Source organism: Otolemur garnettii, unplaced genomic scaffold (genome assembly GCF_000181295.1).
Source record: "Otolemur garnettii isolate 467f Iridium unplaced genomic scaffold, OtoGar3 scaffold00016, whole genome shotgun sequence".
Taxonomy (NCBI): Eukaryota; Metazoa; Chordata; class Mammalia; order Primates; family Galagidae; genus Otolemur; species Otolemur garnettii.
In genome coordinates this window covers 22,490,797-22,501,145 of record NW_003852411.1, presented here as the reverse complement: position 1 = coordinate 22,501,145, position 10,349 = coordinate 22,490,797, and the positions used below count along the sequence as shown (strand labels likewise).

The 10,349-nt window shown below is 33.8% G+C and overlaps 1 protein-coding gene across 1 annotated transcript in view; it reads right to left on the bottom strand.

Annotated features, from left to right (window-relative positions):
• Window positions 1-10,349, bottom strand: part of KIFAP3 (kinesin associated protein 3) — a 143,836-nt gene that overhangs the window by 50,126 nt on the left and 83,361 nt on the right. The window contains exons 17-18 of the mRNA XM_023510720.1: window positions 6,738-6,836; window positions 673-758 (exon numbers count right to left, since the gene is read on the bottom strand). Of these exons, the coding sequence (XP_023366488.1) occupies window positions 673-758; window positions 6,738-6,836 (185 nt within the window). The remainder of the gene's footprint in view (window positions 1-672; window positions 759-6,737; window positions 6,837-10,349) is intronic.

Here is a 10,349-nt window from a genome sequence, read left to right as displayed (position 1 = left end):
AAAAATAAAAAGTGGGCCAAATCCAGTTCAAAGGAAGAAGCAAGCTGGTTGTAAATAGCAGTATATGGCATAGGTAACAAAAGTACTCAAAATAATCCAGGCAGGGTCAACAAACTTCTAATCCAAGATTTTGATCATTCCTCTGATCATATCCCTCCAGTAATGTATCCTTCAAAATCCCCCAAAGTCATAAATAAACATTAAGATTTTTGTACTTCCCATCATTCCAAAGCAAATTACATAACAATTTTATGCATACAACAAAAATTATCAAATAACTAAAAAACTAGTAGACCTAAGATTTATTTAAAACATTTAATGGCCAGACTGCAAAGTTAATTGCATGGGTTTTGACCAAAATTGGCTTTAAACTTCCTCCTTTTATACAGTGGTTTCTCTGAAAAACAAGTGATTCTAAGAGGACATACAGACTAGACATAAACTCTGAATATGTATAAAACTTTTTTATGTGAGAAGATTATATACTTAAAAGTTGAAAGCCAAAAAATATTTAAATATTTAAAAAAACTAAATTTAGCATCATTGTATTTCCTGAATCTCAACAGAATATAAAGTTGTGCTTACACTGAATTCATGGTTCAAAATTGGTTTTCAGTGTCTTTTCTCTACCAAAATGAAGTCCATTATACTTTGTGTAGGAAGGATACTTACCGCTATAATATCTAATGTATTATCACAGACCTTCCGGATTTCATTATTTTTATCATGCATCAGGTCTATGAGATATGCTGGAGCCTCTGAATAAAAATGGTTAAAGATACAAACTGCATTTGGTATTGTGGCACTTCAATCATTTTAAAAAATCCCACATTTTTCAAAATTCAAATGCTAAATTAAAATTTAGCTTTAAATTTTAAAATAAAATCATTAATACAAGATGACCAAAAACATTTACTATTTCATTTTCTGAAAAACAAAAACAGTAGAGACGTAAAACTGGAAAATCTGGTAAAAATGGACAAACCCCCCAAATCAGTAAACAACCATATTTTTGAAAACATGAAAATACCTGAAGGAGCTCTAGAATCGTGTAGCTACAAAATCCTATCCTGCCCTCTTTAAAGCCCACAAAAATTAATTTCAAACAAAAATTTCTTTTCAACAGAAAAGAATCACAGTCAAATCCCATATTTCACTATTCTTGTTTAGCACAGCACCCCCCCAAGTCTACTATGATTATAATAAGGGGGAAAGGGAGAAAACATAAGACATTTTCACATATGAGAAAGCTGCAACCTAATATTTCATGAGATAAAATAATTAAAAATAATCTATGTAAGCAAACAACACAAATCAGGATTAGAAAACTCAGAAAAATAAAATAATTCAGATAAGAATCAAATATAAATGTAAAAATCATTGAAACACATAAAAACTAAACACAAGAGTTAATAAATATGCCATATAAACCCTAAGAGAAATAGAAGGCAAAAAGAAAGAAAACAGATAAAATTAAAAAGTAATTGAAAAGAGGTGAAAAGATTAGAAACTGACAAATATTAAATATTAATATTAAATATTAAGGGTACAAAAGAAAAGAAAATTCAACATAATAGAAATCCCCTCCAGAAAAACCCTAAAGTATTAGAATAAGACAAAAGACTATAATTCATTAAAATTCTCTTAAAATAAAATGACTTAAAATTATATATGGAAAGAATACATTTGTATATTTGGAACAATTAATGACGGATAATATCGAAAGTCAAACTCTAGTAAAATAACTTCAAGTTAAAGAAAAAGAATATTTCCTTGGGTCTTTCTGACAAAAAGACAAAGTCACTTATAAGAAAAATAAATTATCACCTGAGTTTTATAGTGATTAGACTGACTACAGTCTTCCCATTGGCAGCAATGCAGTCCAGAATACAGTGAAAAAGTACTTTCAAATTGCTGTTAACCTAGAATTCTATATTCTGCTAAATTACTATTAAACAGGCCAAACTATTTATTTTCAGATACAGATTTTATTATTCATAGATAATATTCACTAGGTGTAAAAGAATATACTTCATTATGAAAGAAAATCAACCTGGGAATAGAAGAATGGAATACAAGAAAAGATAGTAAATAAAGAATCTGTTCAACATATTGTAAATTTTAAATAAGCACTGTTTCTTAAAAAGCAATAATTGGGATACGATTAACTCTGGGCTGTCACAAAAGTGTTATAAAAGTGTAGTGAAATTATTATCCTAGACAGCAAACAACATAGAAGACGATGAATGAGGGTAGAGATATCAGACGCAGAGAAAGGAAGATACACTGCTTTAGAATTTGGTGAGAATGCACGTTAAAATTTAAGTTTGCCTCCCAAAGAAAGGAATGAAATGTGTAAATTAAAAATAATCAGGGAAAGGGAGAATAAAGCACATTCAAATCAATAATGAAACTTCAATGAATCAAAAGAGGCAGTAAAAAAAGAAAATTGTGGCCTCTGATACTTTCAATTGGTCTTAGTTAAAACTATTTACAAAGACCATAAGTTTCTACTAAGAAACCCCTGCACATATGTGTAAGTAAATACCATTCTTTATAGCACTGATTATAATGCCAAAACATTTTAATCAACAATTTAAGGACTACCAACAGGCACAGATAAAACTTAACCCAGGGTGTCTACTCATTAGTGTTACTTAGTATTTTTTGAGGAAAAAAGGAATATATCTAAAATGTAGAGGATATTTATATACATAAAATATTTGTGTTCTCTGAAATACATTTTTTAAAAAATTATAAAAAATTTGTGTTGACTGTCTCATTTCTTCACAGAATCTAAGTTTTCATTATTCTTGTGTAGTACAGCACCCCCAGGTTTAAGAACATAGAGGTACTCAACATATTTTTATTTAATGAATAATTAAATGACACTCATGGTTATTGTGATAAAATGAATACTCTTAGGAAAATCTTAAAAATTTTCAAGAAGGCTTGGCACCCGTAGCGCAGTGGTTATGGTGCTGGCCACATGCACCGAGGCTGGCAGGTTCAAAGCTGGCCCAGGCCAGCTAAACAACAATGACAACTACAACAACAACAAAAAAAAATAGCTGGGTGCTGTGGTGGGCACCTGTAGTCCCAGCTACTTGGGAGGCTAAGGCAAGAGAATCACTTAAGCCCAAGAGTTTGAGGTTGCTGTGAGCTGTGATGCCACAGCACTTTACTGAAGGCGACATAGGGAGACGTTCTAAAAAAAAAAAACTTCCAAGAGTAATCTAAGAGGATCTAGATAAATCTGGATTACAGTTAATCCTCAGTAACTGTGGGGTGACTGGTTCCAGGACACCAACTCCAAACCCATGGATGCCAAAATCCATGGATGTTCAAGTTTCCCTTATATAAAATGGTGTCCTCTTTGCATATAGCCTATGCACATCTTTACATATATACTTTGTATCATCTCTAGTTACTTGTAATACTTAATGAAATGTAAGTGCTATGTAAATGGTTAGTACAGTTACATATTTTTATATTTAAAAAATTATTTCCAAATATTTTGATCTACAGTTGGTTGACCCAGTGGATGTGGAACCTCTCAATGAGAGGGCTAAATGTATTTCATTTTCCCATATTGTAACTGTTGGGAGTATGTAAATATTATCTACTACAACAGTGCTGGCTCTTAATTTTAGGTTTCTGATTCTTATGGGTTGATTTATGCTGAAGAGCCAGTTTAGTAATTTTAAATATCTTAATATCAATCATATAATATCTAAAATAAGTCTACACTAGCCAAATGTCAAGGATTATGTGTAAAATTATCAAACTTTCTGGTTTGACAAAAAATGGGAAAAGGAATAAATTATTGCTTAACAGATTCTTCTCATTGATCTTTTATTTTTTTTTGGCAGTTTTTGGCCAGGGCTGGTTTGAACCCGCCACCTCCAGCATATAGGGCCGGCGCCCTACTCCTTTTAGCCACAGGAGCCACCCGGTTTAACAGATTCTTTAAGTGTTTAAATATATTGGAAACACAGGGAAAATTACATGAAGATGCTTAAAATTATGGTGTAATAAAATATTTTAATAATTTTTAATGTGTAACAAGTTGTAACATAATATGTTTAAATGTCATTGGCATCAACAAAAGTCCTATTTTTTGAACTCCAAAACATTTCTGAATTTGGTATTCTGGCAAAAGCACTTCATAGCAATCTTTATCCAATCTTAAGGACAGTTTTATAAAAATTTTAATTTAGCAGATCTTTTATCTCCCATTTACATATTTACATCATTATCAATATCTTATTGTCTTCAGATAATAAGCTAAAAAGTACTGACCCCAGATACAGTGACATAAAACAAAAACTGAACTGGGGGGAAAATACAAAGAAAGTGATACTGAGAAGAAAAATGAAAAGAAGTTCTTTCAATACTGAGAGTTCGATAAGGTACTGAGACATACCAGAGCAGAAGCAGTAACACTTATTCACTATGTGCTAGGCTCTTAGTAGGTAATTTAAATAAATACTTCATTCTTCTTTAGTCCTCACAAAAAACCCCCTATGAGATAAACTACAAACAGGGCTGTCTTTCAAAGGTATTACCTAGGATATACTTTCATTTACCACTTTCCATAGTGACTTCCAATAATTATGTAAGTTTAAAATATTTTATATATGAAATATCATTTTAAAGACCGCAAAAAGCATATTAGAGGTTCCAAGAACCAAGGGCAAGACCTGTCTCTATAAAAAAACAGAAAAAAAATTAGCCAGGCATGGTGGTGTGTGCCGATGGTCCCAGCTGTCATGCACAAAGACTCCGTACCAAGACAACCTATTTAATTTGAATTTGGTATGTCCCAAACTAATTTACTATCACAGTGGCCTTTTGTCATTAAGCAATCGTTAATACTCAAGGAATATGTTCCATGGAATATAGCTGGGAAAAGTTAACTTATTCCAATGATTTTAAAATTGTTCAAAAGTATATTTGGAATTTATCTTCCTGGTAGTTAGTACATAAGCCACATTAAAACAATTTATTACTGTATGTTAAAAGACAATCTCTCAAATGTAGCTGTTAAGGCAAAGCAATATTGACTTTTTTATTATGGATTCATATAAGAGTATATACTGTTAGGTTACGTTATTTGTGTTTGTAAGGTAAAGTCCAAAGTTTGAGTTGTAGCTGAGTCCTTCACCCAGGAAGTGTGCCCTATTTACATTTGATACCCCATCAAAATGAACAGTTCTCTAATTAGACTCGCTATTCATCAGACTTGACTCTTAGAGACTTTATATGGTTCCAGAAATTAAATTTGCCCTTAGAAACAGGGCAATTTTCCTGCAAATGTGATACTTAAAGCTATGCCACTGGCTTTGACTGTAATAACAGACGAGTTTCAAAATGTCTTTAGCAATGGCAGGATCATTAAAAAATGTCTCGTAAGGTATTATTTTGAAAGGAATTAAGCATTTAACCAAATAAGTACTTACCACATGACAGGCACTATGTTAAGTTTTGTGAATAAAGATGAGTAAGACAAAGCCAGTAAATCTTTTGGGAGAGACAGGTTATTGAATAGGTAATTTAAAATATTTCTTAGAGGTTAAAATAAAATCATTCCTACTGGGAAGAAGGGAGGCACATAACCGAAAGGCTTAATTAACTGATAAGATGGCACATAAACTTTTATTTGAGTAAGGGACTGAGGTAAAAATGGGGGAGAAATAAGGCTGATGAGCACACAAAAAGGCATAAGTATTAACAAGGGTGTCACATCTGATATATGATGAGAAACTGGTGTACTAAGAGAAAACTGTGAATTTTGAGGTTAGAATGGGAACGTATCACTTTGGAAAAATTAAGAGGTTATGAAGAACTATGCATGCTGAGCAGACTATCCATGTGGTAATGAAGGATTTAGTCCTTGAAGTTCAAAAGCAGATTTTTTTTTATACAACAAACCGTCCCAATTATAAAACAAAGAAAGATTCAGCTTGCACATGACTCCTCCTGCCAGTCTTTCATGACATCCCTAGGCTTGTTATGTGTGTATGTTAATTCTACTGTGCCCCAAGTACATGTCTTTATGACACTGATCACACTGGATTATAATTTTGTATTTCTTATTCACTTGTCTATCTCTCTAATGCAGTGGTTCACAGTTCCTGTGGGTCACGACCCACAAGTTGAGAACCACTGCTCCAAAGAGTATGAACTCCTTAAGGTCAAGGACTGACTGTCCTACACGTCCAGCACTTAAACTAGTACCTGTTTAGATGGTCAAAGCTCAATAAACAGTATGCTTATAGTGAAAGAGATAACAGATACAAATTTTTCTGGATAAAGATAGAAGGGCTCAAGATAGAAGTTTTAAAGATATCAAATACTTAGCATATAGTTGGTAGCTGGAGTCATGGGAATAGATGTGCATTCTCACATAGAGTGAATAAGATTAGAAGAGGATCAAGGATAGTCCTAGGAACCTTGGATGTTTAATATTTTAGTAAAGAAGGAAGCCCTGTCATGTTAAGTTTCTTAAGAATCACAACCTGCCAAGTTATAATAATAAGATTGTTTTCATTATATTCCACCTATACACTGACATGAGATCTACAGCCTTTGTGGGAAACAGCACATCTGTTAAGTTTATTTCAAAGGTGGTGTTTTCTATATTGTATCAACATTTTCAAGGAAAAAAACCTCCAAGATGCATCTTTTCTGAATATGTGAAAGGTCATTGTCTGTTGTAAACATTGAAAGGATACGTGTTTCCTTGATTATGACATCTCTTGTGGCTTGGTGGAAAACCATCTGGTAGAAGACATAAATTATCTGACATACAAACTCATCATCTTCTTGCTGAGCTGAAAAGGAAATACAGACTTCATATGAAAGAACAGTATGTGTATGTACCAAATTGAAAAACAATGGAAAGTAATAGAGAATGAGAAAAACTAAAATGGACAAGGAGATAAGTAAGAAGACACTGAATTAACTTCTGTATTCCTAATGTAATATGGAAACAATTATCACCACTTGTTTTTTGTTTTGTCCATCATAAGAATTCTTTAAACCATTCTAATTTTTTTTCTTTTCTTTTTTTTCTTTCTTTCTTTCTTTTTTTTTTTTTTGTAGAGACAGAGTCTTACTTTGTCACCCTCGGTAGAGTGCCATGGTGTCACACAGCTCACAGCAACCTCCAACTCCTGGGCTTAGGCGATTTTCCTCCCTCAGTCTCCCAAGTAGCTGGGATCACAGGTGCCTGCCACAATGCCTGGCTATTTTTTGTTGCAGTTTGGCGGGGGACAGGTTTGAACCCGCCACCCTCGGTATATGGGGCTGGTGCCCTACCCACTGAGCCACAGGCACCACCCTAATTTTTTTTTGGACAGAGTCTCACTTTGTCATCATAGCTCACAGCAACCTCAAACTTGGCCTCAGGCAATTCTCTTGCTTCAGCCTCCCAAGTAGCTGGGACTACAGGCACCTGCCACGACACCCAGCTATTTTTAGAGATGGGTCTTGCTCTTGCTTAGGCTTTTCTTGAACCTATGAGCTCTGGCAATCCACCCACCTCGGCCTCCCAGATTGCTAGGATTACAGGCGTGAGCCACTATGCCCAGTCTCAAATCGTTTGACTTCACATGAAAAAAGAATTCTTAAGAAGGATCTAAGTTTTTGGAAATTAAACCATTATAAAAGGCATTTTCTTTTGTGAATAATGTTCACAAAATTAAACTTTGGCACTACTTTTTACATATTGGCATAAAATAATAAGTAGTTTAGTTTAAATCTAATCAATTATAATAGTAAAAAAGAATGCTATGTAATTATAAAAGCTAATTAATAAAAGCTTAATATCATACAGAGAGTAACAGAGTAGCTGATGCCCATATTTAATGGAAAAAGTGTAATTATTTATGGGAATCTAGTTTTAAGTAATAGTTACAAAATTTGATTTACTAATAGCATTGTTTACCATCAACTATAGGTAATAGTTCAATGACATGTTAGAAACAGATTTCTTTTCTTTTTCTTTTTTTTAAGAGACAGAGTCTTACTTTATCACCCTTGGTAGAGTGCAGTGGCATCACAGCTCACAGCAACCTCCAGCTCTTGGGCTTAGGTGATTCTCTTGCCACAGCCTCCCACGTAGCTGGGACTACAGGCGCCCGCCACAATGCCCAGCTATGTTTTTGTTGCAGTTTAACTGGGGCTGGGTACAAACCTGCCACCCTTGGTATATGGGGCTGGTGCCCTACTCACTGAGCTACAGGTGCCGCCCTGAAAACAGATTTTTTTAATAGGTCAATAGTTGTTTAGAATAAATTGTGGGCCTCTTTAAAGTCCAACATGACTCAAATGATTTTTTATTATTAATTTGTTGAAAATGAATTGGGCTGAAATTCTCACTTACTCTCTTGGCATATAGTATTCTCTCACTTAACCCCAAGGGTTTTAATCTTACTTCTTAAAAAGAGTATTATGTAGACTCTGTGATGATCTCATGTCACAGCACATAAAAACGTGGTAAACCAATCTGAGCTAGCTCTCTCTTTACAAATATATCAGCTTCCTCAATTAAAATCCCTATGGGACAGCAATTCCAGGAAGCAGGTCATTTTGCTTCAACTTTCTCCAGCTCTTCACAAAATCTTCATTCCCACTCTGTCAACTATACTATCTTCATTTTCACCTCCCAACTACCTAGTTTCTCTTTTAATTATTTCTAATCTGAAAACATCTGGCTCTGAGACTGGTATATCAAGGTTAAAAATATATATCCAAATAACTTTTGAGAAGGAATACTTTAAATGTAGGGGCATTATCTCTGTATAACCTATTTTTAAAATGTAGTACCTTAAAGAATGGGACATAAGTTTTAAAAAACTGTCAGAGTAAAATGTGCACAGGATAAATAGGCACATCATTTCATTGGCCATATCTAATAGTCAAGAAATACAAGTAGGTATTCAACTTCATCAGTCATCAGGGAGATGTAAATGAAAACCACCATGAGATGCCAGCATGAAGGCTACTATTAAAGGGACTGATAATGCCCAGAGTTGGTGTGATGTAGAACAACTATTAACATTGCTGGAAGGGCTGAAAAGGGGCAGGACTTTAAAAAATAGAATATTATCATCCATTAAGGCCAAACACATGCAAACTCTGTGACCCAGCAAATTCTACTCCTAGGTCTGTATCAGAAATGAGTACATACAATTACCAAGTGAAAGGTTTAAAAATGTTCATAGGCGCATAATTTATAATAGTCCTCCTCCCTCCCCAAATCTAACCCTACTACCATCAATAGTAGAAAAAATAGTGATATATTGATACAATGGACTTATTATATACAACAATGAAAATGAACAAACTTCTGTATATAATATAGATAAATCCCACAAATATGAAGTTCAAAACCAACCACAATTAATATGTTAGTGACAAAAGAAAAGATAAAAACCATTTTTCAGGTGGTGATAATGACTGGGAGGAGGAAGAAGAGTACTTCTAGGGTGCTGGTACTCTTTTATTTCTTATGTGGGTAATGATAACTTGTGTTCACTTTGAAAATTCATTGAGCTATACAATTTAAATCAATGTATGTTTCCTTAAGTATGTTAACATACCAAAAGTGTATTAAAATTTTATTTTATTATTATTATTTTGTTTTTATAGAAATAGAGTCTCACTTTATCGCCCTCAGTTGAGTGCCGTAGCGTCACAGCTCACAGCAATCTCCAACTCCCGAGCTTGGGTGATTCTCTTGCCTCAGCCTCCGAAGTAGCTAGGACTACAGGCACCTGCCACAATGCCCAGCTATTTTTTTGTTGCAGTTCGGCCAGAGCTAGATTTGAACCAGTCACCCTCGGTATATGGGTTTGGCACCTTACCGACTGAGCCACAAGCGCCTTCCAAGTCTATTAAAATTAATATAAAATGCATATACATTATGCCTAGCACAATAAAGACTCAGATAAAAGTACCTTCTTTAGCCATATCATACATTTTTAACTTTTATACTATTAGCTACTTTTAATAATAAAAGTTGGATTTAGATAAATTTTGTGTGTAATATAGAGAAAAAAATGAGCCTCAGCACCATATGGGTAATACAAATCTAAGGGGAAGATGCTGCACTGTCCTCCTTAGCAATAAGCCAAGGTAGTTAATTAAAATTAGAGTAGATTTAAAATTCAGGTTCTCAGTCCTGACAGCCACATAGAACAAAATGATCTATATCTGCAGTGTATTGGGCAGATATAGGGACATAAGTTTTAAAAAACTGTCAGAGTAAAATGTGCACAGGATAAATAGGCACATCAAAAATATATAAATATTTTTAAATATAAAAATATATATAAATATTT